Raw genomic sequence first — 27,987 nt, forward strand, 5'->3', positions numbered from 1 at the left:
AGCCAATGTTCCTTTGAAGGCACCAACCATGGATTGAGCAAAAAGTTGACTATTCCTTCAGCTCACCGAGCCCTAAACATTGCTGTCTTGCAATATTTTCCAAAGAAGTAATTTTATGGAACGCTTGTGGGTTATTTCAAGTGCTCATTCAGATACAAATTCAAAGAATTGGTCCACTTACCAGTTTTTTCTTTTTTTTGCAGTGATTGTCAACTCCACTTTTGGCAGAGCTCTGCTCAGTTCACAATTTCTTCCCTGGAAGTCTTATTCTTGTCTGTCTCTGACACAATGCCTGTTATTATGCTTTCATTTCCAAGGTTAAAATAGAATAGATTTCTTCAGAATAATGTTGTTAAGCACACAAAACTGAGTATAAACTTTATACACAATTTAAGTGAATAATATAATACAGAATAAGACTTATGATCACAACTGGGATCAGAATTTCTGTTGCTAAGCAAGGCAACAGAAATTATTAAGTGAGTCATGGCCAATTTTATAACCATTCTTGCCATGATTGTAAAGTGAATCATTGCAGTTGTTAATAATTCATGCAGTCATTAACAGAATCTGGCTACCACCCCACCCCCACCCAATCAATTTTGCTTATTAGAAGTAGACCAGCAAGGTTGTATATTGCAGTTATGACCGCAGAATGTTGCAACCATTATACATACATGCCAACTGCCAAGCCTGCTGCCATCCAATTTTTATCAAGTGACCATGGGGATGCTGTACGAAGACCAATTTTAAGTCATTTTTGTCTGTGCCGTTGTAACTTTCAAACAGTTGCGAAATGACTAGTTTACATTCAGGACTATCCATAGTAGAAAGCAATAAGGATAAAGATAGTAGTATTTACTTTCTACTATAGTATAATTCTAAGTATCTTAGAATTATCCTTATTACTTTCTACTATAGTAGAAAGTAATAAGGATAATTCTAAGATGAATACCTGAATTGTCTTGTGTAGAAATCAAAAGCATGCATTTTAATTTTTATCTATTTAATTTTTTTGGATTTCATTTCATTCAAAATGAAATTGGGTGCTTTAGAAGAGAGATTAAGATTATATGACTAAGAGACAATTAATCAATTGCTGATGGCTATGCAGATTTTTTTGGCATTTTGTCCAATAAGAACTGAAGTGAATAGCTGTATCATGAACAATGGTTACAATCTGTTAAATCAAATGGATTTATACTATCTCTTCTTATATTTATATATAATTATATATTTAGAATGCCCTCTGGGCTGGAATTCCTCTTTTTCCCCCCTTGAGTCTGAAAGCATAAGCCTCATGTTGACATACAGCACACTGAATTAACCATAATCAGGAACAGAAAAACACAATAGCAAGGAAACCCATAGAAAACAGAAGTACACATTCACTTTCCATGTTTCTCTTCAGTTTGTAAAATTTTGGTGACCGATCCTGAATGTCTGTTGCTTCAAGCTTATTAGGCAATATAAGACTACAAATCCAGACACACTACATGTACAATTGAACACATTAAGGATCAACACTCATACCTGCAAATTTTGGAGGAATCTATAAGTATATTGTATATTTGTGTGCCATTCAAGCATAGGTGCTAATGCAGATGGCCATAGCCCCATTTTTTATGTATTTAGTGAAGATGTAAAGAGAAGCTGAGAGGACGACCATTCATTTATGTTCACACCACAGTTACTTGTTTGAAAAGTCATGTATTACCTTTTCTTTCTCTTCAAATATGTCATATTCACTGTTTATCTCAAAATATTATTGCTTTATGTCAATTTAACGCATTCTCTCATTACTATTAGAACATTCTAATGTGGGCAAATGTGACAAATCTATCATATCGTATTAGACTTTGTGTGCCTGCTGCTGATTAAACTGTGACTTATAATGAAAGCTGTTCCCATTATTGACCTCATCCATTACTTCAAGGACTTCACACTTTCTTTTCAATAGTATAATGTGTTTGCCATTTGTGCTTTGCTTTGCACTCAACTTTACAGCTTGCAATAATTATATCTAATTCTGACTTTCTCTTCTGTTAAATTACCACACAGCAAAAAAAAAAAAAAGTCTTCAAAATTAGCTCATTCATCAGACAAGGCCATCAGCCATACTATTATGGGATGAACAATGTGCATATATATAATAGCATTTTTTTCTTATTATAGAACTCACTATGGATTTTACATTTTCAGAATTGTGTGTGAAATGGGGCAAGCTGAGCCTGATATTAGCTCTGGTCCTGCACTCCTCTGTATTGGAGAATGCAAATCAGAATTTGTGGCCAAGTCTGCACAACATTACACATTTGTGGTAAGTACCTTACAAGCCATTCTTGTTATTTGACTGATAAACATAGACAAAGTACTGTATAAAATAGTCATTTCTCTTTCTACCAAATAAAGAAAGGGCGACAAGGTCAAGAGTAGTTAAAATGCTATTTATTAATATGTTCAAATTAGAGTATGTCCAATGTGGCATTTTATATGTCCGATATCATAATATGGTTTACCTCTTTAAGTCACTTTACTTATCTTCAACTCTTTTTCAGTAATCATAATAAAAATGTATCCAAGGATAAATAACTGCAGATGCCTTACCTCAAAGCCAGGTCCCTAGGAAGAAAAATAAAATATAAATCAAGTCCATTAATTGTAATGAATAAATGAGAAAATAAAATAAATTGCCCAGATCTTATGAGTTCCTCCCCTCTTCCCTTTTTGACATCAAGTCATTTTGTGAAAATGAAGCTATTCTATTCAAATAATAGTAATTGGAGCCAATGTTATGTGAGGGATTTTTTTTTCTAATTCTGAGTTATGGCATAATTATTTCCAAATGGCTACGTTTATTTGTCTTTAAATTTTGCTTGCACTGGCTGAACTAGTTCATGGACCACAGCCCTATACTGATATACCACTCTTACATTGTTTGACTAGACTTTTTTTAAAAAAACCTTGGCTCATAAAATCATGACACATTCTCACCTGGGAGAAAGTGTTTTTAGCACTAAATACTTTAGGTAATTTCTTTGACAATCTGTGGCTTTAACTGTGATTTTTTTCCCCTAAGATATACTAGACAGTGCAACATTTTTGAGATCATCTGTGTTATCCTTCGTTTTCAATCTGGAAGGAATAATGTGAACTTTTATTACTATGGAACTTAATTAGCTGGAATTAATCTATGGAACTGCCACCTTTCATTATATTATGTATATATTAGAACACTATGGAATAATTTTATTTGGCTAGTAAAAACAAACTCTCTGTTCCTCCTTCTTCCTCCCACCCCCTGTTCTATTTTCTTTGTATCATCCATCTTTCCTTAATGTGAAAGTATTTTCCATTTAAACAACAAATTGATGCTAATTCAATTGAGTTTCCATTAGTATGTTTAATCTAGAGCTTCTTTCTGTGGTTTTCCATTCCTGAAGCAATCATTGTACTCTTCTGTTATTTAATTATGAACCTTTTTATTCATATTCTTGAAAGTCACACCTGGGTCTTTTCTTCATCTCTATTTTGGCCTGAACAAGGCTTATTTGGCTTCACTGATTTTGTGCTAACTACAGTACTATTAGCAATTGCCAACTGTCCAAAGTTTGTAAAGGAAGTAATAGATAAATTGAATTGCACCTGTTGTCTCATTACTAGAATGAAAACTTACTGTAGTAATGGTAAATATTACTAAACAATAATAGTGTGCAGTAGAGAGTCCCCCTTTAGGGTTACTAAACATGTTCACATTATCTATTTGGTATTTATAACCATTCACCTGTCAAACTGTTGGCAGACACCCTTTCTGTTTCATTTCAAAAGTATGCAAAGCAACAACAGGTTTATGTTGGTGATTTATACTGTATTTAAAAAATCAAGTATCAAAAAGCTATTAATGATTATAATTGTGGGCTAGAGAAAAGTATTTTTGTAAGTATTTATCTCAGAAAGTAAAGGAACACTCGCTTGACACTCATTGTATCACTGGAGGCAGATATGTGTGTATGAACTGGAGCTCCAGATAAGCATTGAGCAAGTGAGAGAATTCTAGCTAAGCTAAATGAGTTAAAGTCTCCTAGGCCACATGAATTATGCCTACAGTTTTGGAAGAATCAGCAGGGTAATTGCAGAATTGCACTTCTGTAATCTTGGAAAACTCCTGAATAGCAGGCAAGGTCTCAGAAGACATGGGGTTTCTTCCTCCCCTTTTTCAAAAAAAAAAGGATAAAACAGGACCCAAGCAATTGGAGGCTTGTGAACCTGATATTGGCATTGGGAAAGGTCCTTGATATTACCAAGCAGCTTGTTTATGAGAACTTAGCTAGAAATTACACAACACAATGGATTTATGCCAAACAGATCATGCCACATTAATGTGATATTTTTTTATGATAGAATCACTAGCCTGGTTGGATGAAAAAGGCCATGAATATAGCCAGGGGTGGGACGCTACCGGTTCGGCCTGGTTCTATAGAACCTGAAGCTGCGAAGAGCAGCTGACACAGAACCGGATCAATGTTTTGTCCATCCGCCTGCCCGGACTCTAGGCTGCCCTTAATTCCCTGATTTTCCCTCAGCTGCTTTGCACAGCACAGCTGAGATTGAAAAAGCAGGAAAAGAGGATTTTCAAATGCTGCACACCTGAGCACAGCTCTTGTCAGCTGTCCAGGTGGCACAGCTGATGATTTATTGCAAACACTGCACACACACTTGTTATGATTGTCTGCAGTTTGGAGAACCAGCAAATCGCTCCACTGGCTGGCCCCTCCCATTCCCTCCCCCTCATTCCTTACCTGGCATGCAAGCCATCCAACTTGCCTGGTTTGGTAAGTTGCTATTTTTCCTTTTTTTTCTCCTAATCATCAGCTGTTCTGCTCTGCTGGGAGATTTAGATTAGCTAGAAAGCAGGAAATCCTTGGATTTCTTGCTTTCTAGCTAATCTAAAAGCAGAGCCAAACCTTCCTTAGGACTGAAGCTTTTCAGTGCAGACTCAGGTAGCCGATTGCAGATAGATAGCTCTCTAAGTAAATCTGTGATTCTGTGAGCAACTCAATCTGCCTGCCTGCTTTGGGGTAAAAGTTGCTCTTTTTTTATAAAGAAATCAATATTTACATCAATATTTATAATATTTACATACCAGCCATGCCCACCCTGTCACATGACCACCAAACCATTCCCAGTTAGCAAGCCACACCCATCCAGTCACATCACCACCAAGCCACACCCACAAATTAGGTCACACCCACAGAACCGGTTGTTAAGAAATTTGAATCCCACCCCTGGAGAAGGTCCTGGGTATTAGTAGATCATATGTCATATGTTCAGCATATGAAAAGAAGACAATGATCTCTTAAACAGAATTAAAAGAACAAACAACTCAGACTATGGGAGATAATTCCTACTCTACTTAACTTTAGTCAGCCTCACTTAAACATAGAATTCAGTTCTGCACAGCCAATTTTAAAAAGACATGGATGAACTGGAGCAAGTCTAGAGAAGGGCTACCAAGATGGTAAAAGAACTGGAACCAAGTCCTACAAAGAATAGTTAAAAGACTTAGGAATGTTTAGTTTGCAAAAGGGGAGATTGAAGGAGGACACGACAGCTGCCTTCACATATATCTGAATTGCACTCACATTGTAAAAGGTTTGGACATTCTCTCTTGCTCCAGAAAGTAAAATGAAACTAATAAGACAAACTTCAAGGATGTAGAGACAGATTAGATATTAGGACAAATTTAATTTAAGTAAGTTTGTTCAGAAAGGAGAATAGTTACCACATGGAGTAGTTTTTCCCTCTTCACTAGAGGTTTTCAAACAGAAAACTGGATAGTCATCTACTGGGGATGCTGTACTGAATCCTGCATTGCACAGGGGGTTGAATTTCAATGACATATTAAGGTACCTTTCAACTCTATGATGCTATAAGCATAACATATCTATATTATTTGATAAATAAATGTGATCACTGATGGGTTTGAGAGAACACTCCATTTTAAGCAAGGATCTATTTGTACATTTATCAATGATACTATAACTACATTTTCCTTTAGCAAAAATTGGCCTAATATAGACAGAAGAAAGCATAAAAAAGGCAGGCAGTAATGAATGGGCAAAATGAATCTGGGTCAGCAGATAAAAGGATTTGCTCGCAAGCGAAACTTTCTTGAAGATATTAAAAGGGGAAGGGGATTAATTCAATCCATTTAATATTATATTAAATAATGGCAAGGGTGGCAAGGGTCAGGGACATTTGCTTTCTAGGAAAGCAATAAAGACTTCTGTCTGGCTATTAGGTGAACTCACTAGAAGACTGGTGGAATGAGATACTGCACGTGTAGACTGCAAATTTTAGTTTGACAAGCAACATCAGAGCTGCTTATATGCAGCAAACTTTTACATCACAAGACATTCTGTTTCTATGCTCACTGACCAATGGTATCTAACTGATTTTTAAAGCTGTTTCCAAACATTCATTCAATCAATCAATATACCTTGGCTGGTGGGTACTAAGTGCCATTTTCATATTTTCCATTGCTGTCTTTTTATGAGTTGAAAAAGCAATACACATTTAGTTTCTTTTTGTTGCTTGGACTTTGCTTGTTTGTTTTAACCTCTTTTTTGTTAACCACAGATTTTATTAAAGTTAATACTGCTGAAACACTTTTGCATCTGAGAAGATTCCTAAGTTTCACCTTAACATTGCCCTTATAACCTAATGGCAGACTGATTTCACTGGAACATTTTGCAGCTGCTAGATAATTTTCAGGCATTGTAAGAAGTGGTGAAAGGGGTCATGGAAAGGGATCCTGGAAAGGGATCCTGGGAGAGTGGCATGGATATTCCCATATTTCTCCCTTTCTAGATACAAGGCCAACACCTGCAGAAAAGAGCTTTCTCGTTCCTGGAAGCCTGTCCTTGCAACTTAAGTAAACACATACAAAATTAAGTTCCCCCAAAATAATAAATTTAGATACCATAAAACTCCAGGCTGAGTCAAACCCAAGCTCGCTGCTTTGGAAAGAATTTTTGAGGGAGGCACCTTGTGTCTAGGGCAACAGGCAGGCCTTTCCTGGCCTTGCAACTGACCTGCTCTGGATCAGGTCTAACTGCAGACAGATTAGACACAACATCAGAGTCTCTTGTGCACAAAGGAGCACTCACTTTAAATGCTTATGAAATATTGATTGCAATTATCATTGACAGGTGAATTTATATTTATGATATGTTAGTTTCTACGTAACATACTATTATACTTTATAGTTTCTATACTTTAATTAAGAAATATGTAAACACTTTAAAGTGACACAATTACATGCATTTGCAAATTACTTGCACACTCATATAGTGGAGCATTAATTTCAGGAAAGCTGTACAAAACCTTTTTTCTATATTTCATGTCTGAAATCAGAGAGAGTATGGCTTGTAACTGAAGCTAAAATGCTCAATGAGAGGTTCCATATCATTGTGGTAGACATAGTCATTCATCTTATACATTCTATTATTTTATCACCAGCAATTTTGGCTGCTGTCTTCTTATTTAGTCTGATCCTTTGATAATAAATCACTGGCATAACATTTGTCACCACTTGGTCTGTTTCCATATTTGGCAGGTGAATCACAAACTTAAGTTAGGTGAAAGACAATAAAACCTTGGAAAAATAAATTCTGTAAATGTCTCTCTTTCCTCCTTGATAAATGAACATGCAAATGGCAAAGTTCTAAATGCAAAATCTTTAAAAGTTGTTTAAAGAACCATTTAAAATCAATTAAAACTAATTAAAAATTGCTTACCTATCAAGAACCAAATAATATTAAGAATCAAATATTTCAAATTTCTTCAAAATACATTTTTTGCACTATATATAGAAGTGCTATGTTGTATTAATGCTATTTTACTTTTCATTTATAGTTTTTAAAGCAATATTCTCTGGAAGTGATGATCATCATCATTTCACTAAGACAAAAATCATGATCCAAAAGAACTATTCTGTAATCTAAGCAGAAATTGCTCAGCACCTATTTATGATAAGTTCAATCATCTCCTTAGATTACAGCAATATTATTAAAGCATCATTGTAGAAAATAAAATTCAGAGTTCAATATAAGATGTCTCATAATGGTAGAAAATCTCTCTGTGATCATTCCATTTTTCCCCCTAATATTTTTAAATTCCTTGATGTTGAGGTATATTTTTAAAAAAATAAAATAGACCTGTTCAAAGACAGTGTACTGATTTCTTTGATCACTAAATGAAACATAGTAGCTTGTATGAAATCTAAAAATGCAATGATCTGAATACAAAAAAGTTATATTCATTGCATAGCTACATCATCAAAATGGAGATGTCTAGAGGATGCAGCTAGAGCATTGCTAGAAAGTAGGAAAGTGCCATAATATAACTGAAAACTTCAATTACTTATAAAAATTAAAAACAAATACATAAAAAAATCCTACAACCATCTATAATAATAAACATAATGGATGGATGGATGGATGGATGGATGGATGGATGGATGGATGGATGGATGACGGGTGAGTGGATGACTAGATAGATAGATATGTGCCATCAAATAATGGTTGACTCTTAGCAAACACACAGTTTGCATTCATAAAATTTGGGAAAGTTGTGGCTGCTTCGGTGCTTTCAGCTGCTGCTGGGCTGCTCCTATGGTCATGTAATCTTCATTTTCAATGTTTCCCAGCCAATTTTACAATTCCTTATTCCCTCCCGCATCCAGCAATAACTTGCCCTGCTGAGAGAAGAAGCAAAGGGAAGAGGCATGGAAGAAAGGGAGGGAGGGAGGAACAGGGAGGAAGATATCCATGCATAACTTTCCTGACCCATGCCATGCCTCCACCTGCTCGCCCAACTTGTGACATTTGCAACACACCTTCCCTAACTCATTCAGAAGCTCTTGTAACATCCTCCATATTCCCATGCGCCATCCCCAGTCAACACCCTCCTGCATGCCTTCACAACCCATGTGACACCTCTTAGGTACTCCTGCACACCCTTTCTGATCCATGCCTCTCCATGCATCCCCTGACCTGCATGGCATCTCTTATGGTGGTTTGACATTGAAATGAGACACAGGGAACTGTCTCTGAGAAAAATGCCAACCCTGAGAGAACTCAGGTAGCAGTATTTATTGAGAAAAAACACAAGCAAAATACAGTATGCATATTCAGAAAACAATGACCTCAACAGGAGATTACTTCACCAGCATGAGAACACACAATCTTGGAAAGTCCCAGATGTTACCTTGCTAGGATGAGATCATACAGCCACAGAAAGTCTCATGGGAAAGTTTGGAAAGTCCCATGAGAAAGCACAACTGTGTACCTTGTACCTTGAACTTTCACCCATTTTCCTATTCCTTCTAAACTGGCAGAATCAAAACAGAATGAGGCACTCTGAGCAAAGATACTCCTACCCCCACCAAGAATGCCCACATCTCCTAGACTTACTGCTAGTTATACAAAGGCCTTACAGAAAATGATAAAATGATTAATAAAATATATTACCACATTCCCTCCTTTTTATTTATTCAAAGATAGGGGTGTTTTAGTGGCATAGTACACAGTTCCCTCATGACCTGATCCCACACGCCGGAAGACTGAGGTACACATTTGTAATAGATTAGGAATACATTGAATAAAACAACATAATAAGATACATATAGCAATAATAATAACAACCCCTTGCAATAAGGAGCGAAACCATGATCCATCAGGAAGCCAGGACCACAGACTGTCCCAGAATGATGCATTAAACCCATCGGCTCCAGATTGATGCTGAGCAATGCGATCTTCCATGTCCTGAACAGTCTTTGTAATGTTTGGCTCATAATTATGTATAAAAACACAACAATGTGAATGAATTAAAGCACAAACTCCTCCTTGAGCAGCTAACATAATATCTAAAGCATATCGATTTTGCAAAGTAACTGTACAATTTCAGACATTTCTACATTAATCATCTTAATATTCTTTATAGTATCATTAAACATAGCAACAGTAAAATTATTTAAAATATGAATATCCCTATAGTTCATAGCAATTCCCAAAGGCGGGATAAGACCTCGAGAAATTTGTGTCCATAGATTACCTCCCATGGCTAGGATCTGGAATTGCTCTGTTGTAGCACAAGACAACTGTTTTCTCCAGGTTGCATTCTTTATTAAATCTTTTTCCTCAAAAGGCACTCCATGCAATGTTAGTCCTTCTCCCACTCTCCCAGGAAGGTGCATACACAACCAACAATTGGTGATGTTCAAGTTTTTGGCAGTTGTGCGCAAATCTTTAATGTAATTATTATCTATCCACAAATCATCACCCAAATCTCCGGCACGCTGAACATGCTGTCGCTGCTCTCTCCGCACCCGAGCAGCCCAGGACAGATTAGGCAGAATCAGCAGGATCAGGAACCACAGATGCGCCATCCTGCTCCTCCGAAACTTCCTTCACAGGTGCCTGTGAATGATCAGGTCGAACACACCGACCAGGAACCCAACGAATTTGACCAAGATGTTCAACTGCTGCATAACCACGTCCCCACGTTATCAGCTCAGCAGGAACCCATGCTGGATCTGGAAGGAACCGCACCAACACCCGAGGTCTCACCGCATCTGTAGAAGGAGAAGAAAAATGCCTGCTGGCCGCGCTCGAGGGGTTACCAGACAAATTTAAAAATTTAAAGTATATAAAGCTAGATTTAATTGATCTTGAATCGCCGGAAGCCCCAGGAGCTTCCCTCCTTTTTTATTTAATTTAGTCAACATGGTCTTGAGCGTGGAATTATGACGTTCTACAATAGCCTGCCCAGTAGAATTATATGAAATCCCAAATTTATGTTCCACAGACCATTGTTTGCAAAACTGATCAAAACCGATGCTCCGATAAGCCGCACCATTATCAGTTTTTAAAGTTTTAGGTGTTCCAGCAACTGAAAAAGTCTTAATGCAATGATTGATGACATGTTTAACCATCTCACCTCTTTGAGGGGTAGCCATTAAAAATCCTGAGTAAGTATCCACAGTCACATGTATATATTTCCAGGGCGCAAATGGCGGATATTGAGTAACATCCATTTGCCAAATCATTGAAGGTTTCAACCCTCTGGGGTTAACTCCCATAGGGATATTCGTGCCCTGCTTGGAACAAGTTGGACATTGTTGAATTATGGCAGCAGCTTCTGCAGTAGTAAGTTTGAATTGCTGTGCCAATGCTTTAGCGTTTTGATGAAAATAACTATGACTGTCCCATGGCTGGACAGTGAGAACTGAAGTTACAGCACTGTCAGCTTTGGCATTACCTTGTGATAAAATTCCAGGCAAATTACTATGACTACGAATGTGAGCAACAAAACACACATTCACACGCTGCTCCAAACATCCTTGTAACAGCAAAAGCAATCTTAAAATATCAGGTGATATTCCAGGAGACAAATAAGAACCTGCTACAAAGGGTAACAAATTATACACATACAATGAATCCACTATTAAATTAAAATCCTGATTGTGAAAATTTTGAAAAGCCAAAACTACAGTAGCAAGTTCTGCCTGCTGGGCAGACTTCTGCTCTGAAGTCACTTTTGTATGCCAAATTCCAGATTTATCTTTCCAAACACAAGCACCAAAAACTTTCCCTCCATCAGTAAAAACTGTAGGAGCATCTGATATGCCCAATGGTATCCTTTCTTACATTTCGGGCACACTGATTTAGGACGAACACCCTGTCCCATTGATCTCTTATACTGCTGACTTTGACCCCCTCCAGGAGCCCGACATTGCGCTTTAAAATGTCCAGGCTTCCCACAATTGAAACAATTCCCCTTTTGAGCATGTCCTGTTTGTAAAGCCAGAGCTAAAGTTTCCATGTTAAAAGACTGACTCCCAACCTTCCTACATGCATTAATCAAATCTGCGATTTCTCTCTCTCCACTTGCTACCAGTGGATTTAAAATCTTTTGCAATCTGTGTTAGCTTGTTCTACTGCTAACTTAAAAAGCAACTCTTTCTGGGCGAATTGATTATCAATTTGTCTTTCAATAGCCAATTTCAGTCTGCTAATGAAATTTTCATAGGGTTCATTGTTCCCTTGTTTGATGTTAGTAAAGGTCTTCTCACCACCTTCGCCGTCAGGGAGAGACCCTATGGCTTGAAAAATTATTTGTGGGAGAAGAATGAACCCTTCCTCAGGCATACCATCTCTCTGTTGTTCCACTGTTGTAAAATTACCAGCTCCGTAAAGCTGATCTGGGGTAACATTTGCTGTTCCCTCTGGACTGCCAGCTGTCTCCATTTCTGATCTAACACCAAATATTGAGCTGGAGTTAAAATCATATTCAACAGAGCTTTCCAGTCAGCGGAATCATTTTATTTCCATAACCAACTGCTTCTAACAATGCCTGAGTATATGGCGTTCTAACACCATATTCTTTTGCTGCTTGCTTAACTTCCCTCAAAATTCTGAGCTGTAAAGGCTTCCACTCCCGCTGCGGATTTAATGCAGCATCCATGACAATTTCCACTGGATTAAGTTGAACTTCTACTCCAAACTCCACCAAATCATCTCCTGATAATTCCCCTCTATTCTTTGCTTCTTGAATAGCTGCAGTAACAGCATCCACCTGAACCCTTAAAGGTAAACTCTTATCCTCTGACAAAGTATTTCTAGCGCCGGACAGTCCCCAGATTTATCTGGAGGTGCCGTCGGCGGCAACAAACGCACCGTATGGTAAAGCGGCAAACCTTCTTCGGGGGTGATAGGAGCGGTTGTTCATAAGTAGCTAATGCATCCATTATCACCCTCCAGGTTAACAAAATTGAAGAAGGGCACGAGGTTCCTCGTGCAAAAATTTCCCTATCTTTTTCCAGGACTCTACTTTAATACTACCTCCCTCCGGATATGACTTAATATTTTTCCAAACATACTGTAGTAAGTCCTCAATTTCTTTCTTTCCTACAGCACAACCCCTACTGCCAATTCCAAACCCAAAACTATTCCCAATGATCCCTCTCAATTCCCTGATGTGCTCTTTCTGAGCCTTGAGAGATCTCCCCCATACTCACGAAAAGAATCTATCTTCGTCCAGCGAAGAAGATGAGGGCCCAGTCGGCGTCCGCGACGATGAGTATAGGATGCGGAAACGTATAGCCTTCCAAGCTATCACGTCGGGGTCACCATTTATGGTGGTTTGACATTGAAATGAGACACAGGGAACTGTCTCTGAGAAAAATGCCAACCCTGAGAGAACTCAGGTAGCAGTATTTATTGAGAAAAACACAAGCAAAATACAGTATGCATATTCAGAAAACAATGACCTCAACAGGAGATTACTTCACCAGCATGAGAACACACAATCTTGGAAAGTCCCAGATGTTACCTTGCTATGATGAGATCATACAGCCACAGAAAGTCTCATGGGAAAGTTTGGAAAGTCCCATGAGAAAGCACAACTGTGTACCTTGTACCTTGAACTTTCACCCATTTTCCTATTCCTTCTAAACTGGCAGAATCAAAACAGAATGAGGCACTCTGAGCAAAGATACTCCTACCCCCACCAAGAATGCCCACATCTCCTAGACTTACTGCTAGTTATACAAAGGCCTTACAGAAAATGATAAAATGATTAATAAAATATATTACCACATCTCTTACATATTTCCAAGCACCTTAGGCATTCTTCCCAACCCATTCTATTACCCTCTGCTCACCATCCCTGACTGGCATACCACTTCTCAAACATATATGTGACTCCCCCCCATGCATTTTGTTGACCCATGATGCTTCTCACATGCCCTTCATGACCCATGTGGCATCTCATACACATACCCATGACCCCCACACACACTTATTGACCCATCCACTTCCTATGCATCCTCCCTGACCAAATGGCATTTCTGTCATTTACCTACACAACCTTCCCAACCCACACAATACTTCTCATGCACCGCACATACCATTCCTGGCATACTTCACTCTCTTCCACAGCCATCAGCAGCCACTTAATTACCTGCTCTCCTTGGACTTGCAATTTTGTTCAGGCTTCCCCACTGATTTTCCCTCTGAAAGCTCACAAGTAAAGTAAATAGGAAAGAGGGAGGGAGGGAGGGAGGGAGGGAGAGAGGGAGGGAGGAAGGAAGGAAGGAAGGAAGATTTCTGATGTTCCCTGCCAGCCACAAAGAAATTTAATGGGGAGGATAGAAGGAAGTTGGAAGTCACTCCCTCACTCACTTTTTTGCCCAGCCACAATCATTTTGTTTCTCTGCTTAGGTAAGGAAATGTCTCTGAAATGATGACCCAATAGGGCTTGGACTGTCTAGTTCCATTTAAATATTCCTAACATGCTCACTGTACATTTAGTATATTTTGTACTAATTATTTTCACTTGTTCTTCTAAGTAACCAAGATCTAGAACTAGATAGCTCAGACCAAGTTTCCAGAAACTATCCGTTGACTAGCCATTCTTATACTATATTTCTTTCCCTTTCTGATCTTCATCTATGGGCTTGTAGCATAGATAAGAATATGATCAGGATGTTGCATTTCCTTCTGAGATTTTCAAATTTTGATGATATCATTGTTATTCTGCAGTACAATTTATTTTCAATTGTTAGTAGACAGCTGGTGGAAGTTGTGTTCTGTCACATCACTGATATTTGTTTCTAGAAAATAGAATGCTTCATATAAACATTATACATCCAAGAATTAAAATAAAATTAAAGCACAAGGATTGTCTGCATATTCTCACACCAACTGTATGTCCTCTAGTTGTGTTGAATTAAAGCTGCCAAACTTCTCAGCTAGTTACATGGTAATGTTGGTAGTTTCTATCAAAAATACTGCAATCCAAACAGAAAGTTGGAGCAAAAGCACTTCACTATATGAACTAAGATTATACCTTTTGGAGAAGGACCATGTAATCTGTAGCTCCTGTTCTGATATGGTATATTTTATAAAGATACAAAGGCCTGTTTCATAACTCCCTGTTTAATGAACTACCCAGACAATTATAAAGTATTTTATATATAGCACATCTTTTATTGGCAAACCAGTAGAATTCAGTTTTCCTGAATGTGACAAAAATTTGTTGTATTGTCTGTAAAAATGTAGCATACCTTGCTCATCTAGATGATATTAGAATTTTACCATCTATAGTTAATTTTACTTGAAGCAGCAACTGTCTGCAACTTGTTTAGTTGTACAATCTGGTCAGTACCATAATGAAAAAGTAACCAATTAACCACTGCTTAGGTTATATATTTGTCTATTTCAAGCCTTCACCTTAAAGGCCCCTCTTGTCTTGCTGTACAGTCACCTGGAATAACATCACAGCAAAACAATTGAACTTGTTTTATTTTGTTTTGTCTTCCTTCCCAAGAATCCTGCTGTGGGTTATTTGAGTCCCAGCCGTGGACCAGAGTCAGGAGGGACTATGGTGACCATTACTGGCCATTTTCTGGGAGCTGGCAGCAGTGTGTCGGTATTGCTGGATAATCAGACCTGCGAGTTTTATGGGTAAGATAGGGGAGGGGAGGTTGAGTTTATGTCAATATATGTTTTAAACAAACTTCACTGAACTTCCTCAGGCAATGTTAAAGCCACACCAACTTTAAATGCATAACCTCTAATAAATCACCTTAAACTATGCTCTTACTGATTTTGATGAATGCTGCATAACAGTGAATTGAGTTTATGCTGATTACTTTTATTTATTGCTTTCCTTTTGTATATCAAAATCCTGCTTCTACCCCAAGTCTCAAACAAATTATGTTGCTCAAATCCTTTTACATGTTCTCCAGCCCATTTTTTCTCAGCAAAAAATTAAAAGAGAGTGAGAGAGAGAAAAAAAGAGAGGGGGGAAGCAGACATCTCTTTCCATTCTCTTATTGTTATTCTAACTATGAAAGCAGCAGGTGTGCCTGCTTCCCAGTAAGATGGGAAAGAGGTTGAGTGACAGAAATTAAGAATGAAGCCTTACTTTTCTTTTAGAATTCACAAATCTATGCTTCAGTTTTTTATTTTTAAAGTGATAAAAAAATATCTTTTTTGTTACTTCTTACCAAAACAAAGCAATACTGCATTTTTGTCATGTCTATTTAAACTTGCAGTACCATAAATTTATATATTCTAATTTTGTGCATTTGAATAGATGACATGCTACAGTGGCGATAATTAAATATCTATGAACAAAATATACTTCTACTGTGTAGTCAGTTACATAAAATAATACTAGATTTAATTAGACCTGTATAGCATACTGATTGATATCAGAGAATCAAAAAAGTCAATGTTTAGTTTAGTTTAGTTTATTGTCATTGCACCTTGTACAATGAAATTAAATACCATCTTCAGTGTACATTATGACTATGAAAATAAACACAAACACACATCCTTCACATTCTATACATTGAATAGAAAACTCCTGATATTGCATTAATATTGCACTGTACAGTAGAGTTACTGTCCTGGGATAGAAGCTGTTTTCCAGCCTATATGTCCTTGTTTTTATTATCCTGTACCATCTGCCAGATGGTAACAGTTCAAAAAAACAGGTGTCCAGGATGAGATGGATCTTTGAGAATGTTTTGAACTTTCTTTCTTTTTTAATCAAGTTTTTATTCCAATCTACACATGCACATCAATACATAAACAGTGTGGCAACAATACATCATACATTTCAGTACAAGCAAAATTAATAAAACCAACCATATCTCTTGATACACATATTTGCATTAAATTATAATCCTCAATTGCTTAATTTTTCAACATTTCAATATTCTCTCCTAGTGGCAGTCACCATATCATTTAAACATACCTAGCAATTTCATTATTCAATTTCCTCTCCTTTTTTTATTTTTTAAATAAAAGTTCTCATTTGGCAAACAGTATGGTTCCAGGTTTCACATCTCAACCCAAACATGACCATAGTTACTATTTGACTTACTTATTCAATTTCATATCACATTATTCCTTATTGATATTAAATTCATTAGGCTTCTTTTATCCAATCTCAGTTCATATTATAACTTATTTCATTTTTCTTAGGATATTCTCATATCTTATTTTACAATATTATCTAAAATTCTTATCTCATTTCTATATTCATGTTCCATATTGCCTTTATCTGTCACATTTGCAATTTTATCAATCCTTATTATATTAATTCTCAAACTTGTCTCCTTTGGTTGTTAATTACTACCTTCATTAATAACAATATTTCCCTATTTACTACAAATCAGATATACACATATTTTATATCAGATTCCGCATAACATTTTGTCAGTCACCTTATAAATCATCTATACATTGCAAAAGTTTTAATCTTGTCAATTAGTTATAGCAACTGATATTAATCTTTCCATAATAATTCTCATATTTTTATACATCGCTGATCATCAATTAATATATAATATTCTTATTATAAATTCCCATTTCCATATTTATTTCATTACATTCCATATCTAATGTAGCAATAATCCTTTAATAAAAAAGAGAGAGAAAGAGAGAAAAAGAAAAAACAATATCAGTTACAATCTTATCTATTTTGAATACTTATTCTTATATATCACAACACATTACCTTGCGGAATCTCCTTCCCTATCCTTTTTTATCCATTATCTCTCACTCTCTTAGCAATGTAATTTCTTTTCATTCTTGTTTGCTTCCTGTTTCTCTTTATTTTCTGGTCCTTTCTCTTAATTCCCATTTTACCCATTATTATTCCCCTCCATTTCTCATTCCAATTATTTATTTTATCTCCCTCCTTCTCTCAATCTTTCTTTTGTACCTTTTCTGCTTTTTCCCTTTTCTTTTTCCCCTCCAAACCATTCCCCCTTTGGTTGTCATATCAAACCACAAATTTTTAATTTTTATTCCTTTCCCCCCCCTGCTTAAATGAATGTTGCTCCGCTTGATCTTCAAAGCTGTTTTCCTCTTTATTTAATTCCTCCCCCCTGTTTCTCTTTGTTCTTCTGCAAGATGAGTCATCATTTCTAGTTTCTATAATATGGGAACCTGCTGAATATCACCTTTGGTGCCAAGAGTCTGAAGACCATGTAGAAATGCACATTTCCAGTCTCACCTTCATAATTTCCTTCATATCTTGTAAATCCAATCTTATTTCAACAAATAATTCCCCCATTATATCTGCTTCTTTCCCCCCCCTTTTCCCCCTCTTCCTTGATAGATACATCCAATCCAAAAGTCTAGTATGTTATTTCAACCAGCATCTTTTATATTTATTTTCAAAAATCAATGTCCATAAGTTTTTGTTTCCAGGTCTTCTAGTAGGTCCTTTTCCAACTGTTTCCCAAAGCCACCGGGTGGTTCTAAAACAATGTTTTCAAGTATCTTTCCCCTTATAGTATTCTGTTATCACTTTTCAGTGTTCTTATTTTATTATAATGGAGTTTCTCTTATTTTCTTTTAAGTTCCAAAGTCCAATTTATTAGAAAGACCAAACCCTTTTCAAGGAGTCACTGAAATTTTTCCTGTACCATCAGGTGGCGCTCTTGGTTCTTTTTCCACAATTCACTCTTTCTTTTACTTTTGCTTTCTTTTTTTTAATTATAAGACTTTTATTAAGTTCACTAATTTCAATTATTAGCTATTATTTCTTTTCAACACATTCAATTTATTTATGCCTATTTAGTGCCAAAGATCCAATAGTAATCCAATTTAATTTCCAAGCCTTTTGTGCTCAAATATTTTCTTCTGAATTTTCTCCTCCAAGTTAATTTGTTGCAATAATTCAAGCCAATTTTATAAATTCCAATTTCCTTCTCACTCTCTCTGGTTACTGCCTCTACACACTTTCCTCCAAAATAGTCCTTTTATTTCTTAATACCAGGGTACCTTAGAGTCCATGTATTTTGCCTGGTTAACACTCCGCTCGCTGCTTCCCTGCTCCAGCACAGTCTTAGTTTCCCGGACTGGTCCTTGTCTTCGTGGTGGCCATATTAGACCATTGCTGCAACTTGCCTTCGGAAGTGTTTTTTCTTGTCAGGGAGGGGAGTTGCGATTCCCCTCAACCCTCCAAGCAATTCCCCCTTTCTTCACCAGCCCTACAGGGTGGTTCCAGTCCCAATTGGGACCCTCCAACAAGTGAGCTTGGAGTGAAACCACACATGATCGTGAATTCTGCTCTGACTCCGACAACAAGCAACTGGAAGTCCCCCATTTTGAAATTAAATACCATCTTCAGTGTAATTATGACTATGAAAATAAACATGAACATACACCTTTCACATTCTATACATTGAATAGAAAACCCTGATATTGCATTAATATTGCACTATACAGTAGAATTCAATAGAGTTACTGCCCTGGAATAGAAGCTGTTTTTCAGCCTATTTGTCCTTGTTTTTATTATCCTGTACCATCTGCCAGATGGTAATAGTTCAAAAAAGGGTGCCCAGGATGAGATGGATCTTTGAGAATGTTTTGAACTTTCTTAAGGCAGTGGGAGCTATAAATCTCTTCCAAAGAGAGGAGAGGGCAACCAATGATCTTCTGGGCAATGACATTAACTCCCTGGAGTGCTGTCCTATCTGCCACTGTGCAATTGGCAAACCAGTGCAGTAAGTTAAGATACTCTCTATGGTGCAGAGGTAGAAGTTCACCAGAAGTTTTTCATTCAGTTGTTGTTTTCTGAGAAGTCTCAGGTAGTATAATCTCTGTTAGGCCCTTTTGACCAGTGCTGCAATGTGAACACCCCAAGTCAGGTCCTCTTTTATGGTAACACCCAGAAACTTAAAATTGGTCACTTGTTCCACTCGGTCTCCATTGATAAGCAAGGGCTGGATGTCTGATCTGTTCCTTCTATAGTCCACTATAAGCTCCTTGGTCTTATTGGTGTTGAGGACCAAATTATTGTCTCCACACCATGAAAACAACTAGTCCACCTCATCTTGGTAGGCAGACTCATCCCCCTCAGAGATGAGTCCCGCCACTGTTGTATCATCTGCAAATTTAGTAATAGTATTACTAGCGTGAGTAGGAATGCAGTCATGCACATAAAGAGTATAGAGTAAGGGACAACACGCAACCCTATGGTATACCAGTGTTAAGAATAAGGGCTGAAGAGGTATGATTACCTAATCTGACCCTCTGTGAGCAGTTAGACAGGAAATCCATAATCCAAATGCAGATTGTATAAGAAAGTCCAAGGTCTAGAAGTTTAGACATTAGTCTATGTGGAAGAATTGTGTTAAATACAGAACTAAAATCTACAAAAAGCATGTTTTTTGTTCAGTGTAATGATTGAAATTTCTTAATGTTCAATTTTATGATTGAATTTTGCAATAATGTAAAATCATTACAATTATTTTTGTACTGAATCCTTCAACTTTATTATGGAAATTATTGGACAATGTATGAGTATGGTTTTATATCCTTGATATAATTCAGAATGCCAAAGTCTGTACAGGTTTTATAAAGATTTATGGGCTTAATTGCTTGAATTAATTTAACCAATGTTCAATACAGAGTCATGGAAATAAAAAAATCATCTTCCTCTAATATCTTAATATGCATACAAATTGATTTCACTAAAATTTCTAAGTAATAATTCAACATTTACCTCAAGAAGAAATTCTCGTTTAGGATGCTTACAACCAGGTGACAGCTCTTTTATGCCATTCTTCACATGTAGATAGAGGTCAATCATCTGTAGTGAAGAGTCTTTACTGTCCATGAAAATTCTCACAAGTTCTAAAACCTGGGTCCTCATTTATATGGATGCTCAAAGATGTAGTGGAATATGCTCTCCACTACAGATTGGAAATTAGAACAAATGTGTAGTGTCAACACATGAATCTCTCCTCTCCTTCAAGACATTTGGATTATTCACACTTTGAAATAAGTGTGTAAATCAAAGGCTTCAATGTAATATTAATATACCCCACTTCACTTCAAAATATCAAGCAATATATATGTAACAAAAATATTAAAACAGTATAATATAGCATAATATACATCATAGTATGTACTATCATAATTACTTTGTTGTATTTGTTATTATAATAAAAATTGTGGTTTGAGATTTCTTCTGAAACTATAATGAATAAATAACCTGTTGGGCAAGAAGCTTTATATAATATAATTGAATTAGGGATTTTAAGAAAGCATAAAATCCCAAATAAGAATGTTTAATAAGCATAAGGTGACAAAATGAATCATTAAAAAACCAACCCTAAATTAATACTTTTTGTAATATCCATAGCAATAGTCCAAAGATATACGATGCAAATGTCTTTATGAAATTGGTTAGATGAGTTTATAATACAGATAGTTCCAAGTTTCACCTCTGGCAAGTGGGATGGGAAATATTTCCATTAGAAAACCTGAAGAGTCCCTGCCAGTTAGTGTCAATGTCAAATCGGTTCCTATGCTCCTAAATTAGACTCAGACTGAAACAGCAGTATCAACTGCGTAGGGGTCAAAGCAGGTAAGACTGTGGCCTTGTTCATGATACAAACCCATCCTTTGTCCACATGTACCACAATATGGGTGCGAGGCAGTGATGGGATTCAAAAAGTTTTACTGCCAGTTCTGTTGTGTGGCTTGGTCGGCTTGGAAGAGGAAGGATACTGTAAAATCTCTAGTCATAGGTAGTATTTGCCGGTTCTCCAAACTACTCAAAATTTCCGCTACCGGTTCTCCAGAACTGGTCAGAACCTGCTGAATACCACCTCTGGTGCCAGGAGTCTGAAGACCATGTAGAAATTCCGTGCATACATTTAGTTTCCTGATAAAAATAAAATGTAACATAAAGAAGTCACTGGGGTCATTTTATTTTTATATTATTTATGTTTTCATTTTTGTTTGACAAATTATAAATAAATAAATAGAAACATAAAAATCTAAGAAGCAAAAATATTATTGTGGTTAAAATAACAGGATGCTTGGACATATCCTCTTGCAAAGAAATAGGAAATTTAAGGACCTGTTTCAGGAAATAAATGGAAAGCCTTTCAGCCGTTCCCTCCATCCTGGACTTGATGCAAATTAATCAGATGAAAGAAGTGAAGGATTTGCATGCCACTTGCTTCTGCTTTTGTATAATTTGCCTGCAGTATAACTAACATTTCCAAGGCTGAATTACTGAGACTTTTCATATTAGTGCTGCTTTCTTCAGTATCTGAAGAGATTAAAACATCCCAGCATCCACTTTATGCCTGGATTGAAAAGGGAAGATAAGGAATGACATGTTAATGAGTAGACTTGATTTAACTGATTTAGTATCTCCTTATCTAATAGGACAGAGTTCATTTATACCTTTGGAACAGATAAGAAGGAATGTGCATAGTTACATTACAGGAGGTTTTTCATTTCTTATCTACAGAGGAGGTTTTTCTTTCTTTATGGTATCTGCTTTTCAAATAACTTTTTTAAGCCTAGAGTTATGCAGGAACTCTTTCAGCTGATGCTGGGATGCAACATTGATGTTTGCAGAGCTCATCTTGATTACCTGCTTTCATTAGTGCTGTTGGCCAACATGACAAACAATGGTATCACATAATTAATTAGCATAAAAACATACTTGGATATATTTTATTAGTAATCTTTCTGCTGTTGCTGAATATCAGAAAGAAACATACATATATGTCTTTAATTCAAATATTATGTCACCCAACAATGTAACTTTGAGCAGTGTACTACAAAGCAAACAATAAAAAGTAAACTTATTCATACAACATTAAACAACCCAACATATAAAATATGAATAACTAGATTTGATAATTAAACAATCAAAAGAAAATTCCACTAACCTAGACTCAAGTGCCTAAAAAAAAAGCTGGTCAGGATACCATGTCAATGATAGCAAAAGCCACCAAGAGACAAAAAGTGTCAGGATGGAAGCACCACACACATCCAGAGCTTGCCACAAGTAATTAACCAGTGTGACCAAAGTCATCTCTGTACTATATTCCAGACTGAATGTGGGCTGGTTCAGATAGTGGTCCAGATAGTCAGCTTCCTCCAGGGTCCTCTGAAGCTGAAAGGCAGAAATTTTCCAGATTGCATAAGTTCATAATATACAGATAATATTCAAAAGTGGCTGGGACAGACACCTCCTAATTTATTGATCTTTAAGAGGAGGAGGACGAAGAGAAGGAGATACAGCAAAATCAAACTTGCAAGATTCTGTTATTATAGTCAATCTCAACTTTAAAAAAAGATTATAGACATCCTATAGAATTGATTTTCATTATTTGGCTCACCTAGTGGAGACAATAAAACAAGACTTCAGATGTTCCACTAGTTCCTCCTGATCTAGAAGTCACTAGGGTCATTTTGAACAGGGTCCCTACTCCCTGTTCCTCCCTTCAACCATCAAAGTTCCCATTCACAAGCCAAAACCAAATCCTCCACATTCAGATGGCAAATAAGTGCAAGGGTGCTTCTGATCACACACTCTTCTAAACCAGCTCCTCCCCACTCACCTTCAAAACCCTATCATGCCCTCTCCTCTCTCTCTGTAGTCATCATACAAACATGCAACTTCACTAACCTAAGACAAGCCATCACTGCCCCTTCTATCTCCCACTCGGGGGAAGGGGTAAATTAAATGGGTCAAGTTCCATCCCTTCCTTCACCATTGTGCCCCACAATCTACCCTCAACCACAACCCTACCTCAACTGATCCACCATCACCCAAGACTAGGCACGCACGCCCCCAACTACCTCAATTCCAACTACTGCCGGCCTTAAATGCAAACTACTCAATGCAAGAAGCCTCGTTAATAAAATACCTGAATTTCATCCTCCTAAATATGGCTAACTTCGACATTATATTTGTCTGTGAAACATGGCTCAATGCATCTCTCCCGACTCCATTACCACAGTAAGAGACTATCATGTTTACCGATCAGATCGTGAAAATCGTCGAGGAGGTGGTGTTGCTATATTCTATAAAAATCCTTACATCTAAAAATATCCAAGTTACCCAGGAGCTTGCTCTTCCTGAGACCATCATCTGTGAACTATCCTTAAATATCACAATTCGATTCTTACTATATACAGAGCACCTGATTATGACATCGAACATGTAAACAAGCTAAATACATTACTAACATGGGCTGCATCCTGCCCATACCCTTTTATCTTTCTTGGTGATTTCAATCTACCTCATATTGACTGGACCCTAAATGATTGTACAACTGAAATCATACACACAACCTTCTACAATACTATTACAAATCTGGGACTGGAACAACTAGTAACCAACAACACTAGACTAAACAACTGCCTCGATCTCATCTTCTGCAATAGTTTGAATTTAATTTACTGAATACAAACTAAAGAACCCTTTTCCAGTAGTGATCACAATATGATTGACTTTTTGTCTCAACATACGTCCACACAAAAATCACCACAATGATGTAATCCCCAATTGTAACTTCAAAAAGGCAGCTATGATCTTATAGACAACGATCTCTCATCCATGGATTGGCAATCTCATCTCTTGCAATATTCAAGCACCTTACGCATTCTTCCCAACCCATTCTATTACCCTCTGCTCACCATCCCTGACTGGCATACCACTTCTCAAACACATATGTGACTCCCCCCATGCATTTTTTGTTGACCCATGATGCTTCTCACATGCCCTTCATGACCCATGTGGCATCTCAGCACACATACCCATGACCCCCACACACACTTATTGACCCATCCACTTCCTATGCATCCTCCCTGACCAAATGGCATTTCTGTCATTTACCTACACAACCTTCCCAACACAATACTTCTTACATACCATTCCTGGCATACTTCACTCTCTTCCACCAGCCATCAGCAGCCACTTAATTACCTGCTCTCCTTGGACTTGCAATTTTGTTCAGGCTTCCCATTGATTTTCCCTCTGAAAGCTCACAAGTAAAGTAAATAGGAAAGAGGGAGGGAGGGAGGGAGGAGGGAGGGAGGAAGGAAGGAAGGAAGGAAGGAAGGAAGGAAGGAAGGAAGGAAGGAAGGAAGGAAGGAAGGAAGGAAGGAAGGAAGATTTCTGATGTTCCTGCCAGACACAAAGAAATTTAATGGGTAGGATAGAAGGAAGTTGGAAGTCACTCCCTCACTCACTTTTTGCCCAGTCCACAATCATTTTATTTCTTCTCTGCTTAGGTAAGGAAATGTCTCTGAAATGATGACCCAATAGGGCTTGGACTGTCTAGTTCCATTTAAATGTTCCTAACATGCTCACTGTACATTTAGTATATTTTGTACTAATTATTTTCACTTGTTCTAAGTAACCAAGATCTAGAACTAGATAGCTCAGACCAAGTTTCCAGAAACTATCCTGTTGACTAGCCATTCTTATACTATATTTCTTTCCCTTTCTGATCTTCATCTATGGGCTTGTAGCATAGATAAGAATATGATCAGGATGTTGCATTTCCTTCTGAGATTTTCAAATTTTGATGATATCATTGTTATTCTACCAGTACAATTTATTTTCAATTGTTAGTAGACAGCTGGTGGAAGTTGTGTTCTGTCACATCACTGATATTTGTTTCTAGAAAATAGAATGCTTCATATAAACATTATACATCCAAGAATTAAAATAAAATTAAAGCACAAGGATTGTCTGCATATTCTCACGCCAACTGTATGTCCTCTAGTTGTGTTGAATTAAAGCTGCCAAACTTCTCAGCCAGTTACATGGTAATGTTGGTAGTTTCTATCAAAAATACTGCAATCCAAACAGAAAGTTGGAGCAAAAGCACTTCACTATATGAACTAAGATTATACCTTTTGAGAAGGACCATGTAATCTGTAGCTCCTGTTCTGATATGGTATATTTTATAAAGATACAAAGGCCTGTTTCATAACTCCCTGTTTAATGAACTACCCAGACAATTATAAAGTATTTTATATATAGCACATCTTTTATTGGCAAACCAGTAGAATTCAGTTTTCCTGAATGTGACAAAAATTTGTTGTATTGTCTGTAAAATGTAGCATACCTTGCTCATCTAGATGATGTTAGAATTTTACCATCTATAGTTAATTTTACTTGAAGCAGCAACTGTCTGCAACTTGTTTAGTTGTACAATCTGGTCAGTACCATAATGAAAAAGTAACCAATTAACCACTGCTTAGGTTATATATTTGTCTATTTCAAGCCTTCACCTTAAAGGCCCCTCTTGTCTTGCTGTACAGTCACCTGGAATAACATCACAGCAAAACAATTGAACTTGTTTTATTTTGTTTTGTCTTCCTTCCCAAGAATCCTGCTGTGGGTTATTTGAGTCCCAGCCGTGGACCAGAGTCAGGAGGGACTATGGTGACCATTACTGGCCATTTTCTGGGAGCTGGCAGCAGTGTGTCAGTATTGCTGGATAATCAGACCTGCGAGTTTTATGGGTAAGATAGGGGAGGGGAGGTTGAGTTTATGTCAATATATGTTTTAAACAAACTTCACTGAACTTCCTCAGGCAATGTTAAAGCCACACCAACTTTAAATGCTTAACCTCTAATAAATCACCTTAAACTATGCTCTTACTGATTTTGATGAATGCTGCATAACAGTGAATTGAGTTTATGCTGATTACTTTTATTTATTGCTTTCCTTTTGTATATCAAAATCCTGCTTCTACCCCAAGTCTCAAACAAATTATGTTGCTCAAATCCTTTTACATGTTCTCCAGCCCATTTTTTCTCAGCAAAAAAATTAAAAGAGAGAGAGAGAGAAAAAAGAGAGGGGGAAGCAGACATCTCTTTCCATTCTCTTATTGTTATTCTAACTATGAAAGCAGCAGGTGTGCCTGCTTCCCAGTAAGATGGGAAAGAGGTTGAGTGACAGAAATTAAGAATGAAGCCTTACTTTTCTTTTAGAATTCACAAATCTATGCTTCAGTTTTTATTTTTAAAGTGATAAAAAAATATCTTTTTTGTTACTTCTTACCAAAACAAAAGCAATACTGCATTTTTGTCATGTCTATTTAAACTTGCAGTACCATAAATTTATATATTCTAATTTTGTGCATTTGAATAGATGACATGCTACAGTGGTGATAATTAAATATCTATGAACAAAATATACTTCTACTGTGTAGTCAGTTACATAAAATAATACTAGATTTAATTAGACCTGTATAGCATACTGATTGATATCAGAGAATCAAAAAGTCAATGTTTAGTTTAGTTTAGTTTATTGTCATTGCACCTTGTACAATGAAATTAAATACCATCTTCAGTGTACATTATGACTATGAAAATAAACACAAACACACATCCTTCACATTCTATACATTGAATAGAAAACTCCTGATATTGCATTAATATTGCACTGTACAGTAGAGTTACTGTCCTGGTATAGAAGCTGTTTTCCAGCCTATATGTCCTTGTTTTTATTATCCTGTACCATCTGCCAGATGGTAACAGTTCAAAAAAACAGGTGTCCAGGATGAGATGGATCTTTGAGAATGTTTTGAACTTTCTTTCTTTTTTAATCAAGTTTTTATTCCAATCTACACATGCACATCAATACATAAACAGTGTGGCAACAATACATCATACATTTCAGTACAAGCAAAATTAATAAAACCAACCATATCTCTTGATACACATATTTGCATTAAATTATAATCCTCCATTGCTTAATTTTTCAACATTTCAATATTCTCTCCTAGTGGCAGTCACCATATCATTTAAACATACCTAGCAATTTCGTTATTCAATTTCCTCTCCTTTTTTTATTTTTTAAATAAAAGTTCTCATTTGGCAAACAGTATGGTTCCAGGTTTCACATCTCAACCCAAACATGACCATAGTTACTATTTGACTTACTTATTCAATTTCATATCACATTATTCCTTATTGATATTAAATTCATTAGGCTTCTTTTATCCAATCTCAGTTCATATTATAACTTATTTCATTTTTCTTAGGATATTCTCATATCTTATTTTACAATATTATCTAAAATTCTTATTCATTTCTATATTCATGTTCCATATTGCCTTTATCT

At 36.7% G+C, this 27,987-nt stretch overlaps 1 protein-coding gene across 1 annotated transcript in view; it reads left to right on the top strand.

The window, feature by feature from the left end:
* The window catches only part of PLXNA2 (plexin A2), a 492,988-nt gene that overhangs the window by 365,960 nt on the left and 99,041 nt on the right, over positions 1-27,987 (top strand). The window contains exons 14-15 of the mRNA XM_026675200.2: positions 2,203-2,320; positions 15,394-15,530. Coding sequence (XP_026530985.1) covers positions 2,203-2,320; positions 15,394-15,530 — 255 coding nt within the window. The remainder of the gene's footprint in view (positions 1-2,202; positions 2,321-15,393; positions 15,531-27,987) is intronic.

Source organism: Notechis scutatus, chromosome 3 (assembly GCF_049901735.1).
Source record: "Notechis scutatus isolate UNSWTSFEM ecotype Mainland chromosome 3, rNotScu1.2, whole genome shotgun sequence".
In the NCBI taxonomy this organism is placed as follows: Eukaryota; Metazoa; Chordata; class Lepidosauria; order Squamata; family Elapidae; genus Notechis; species Notechis scutatus.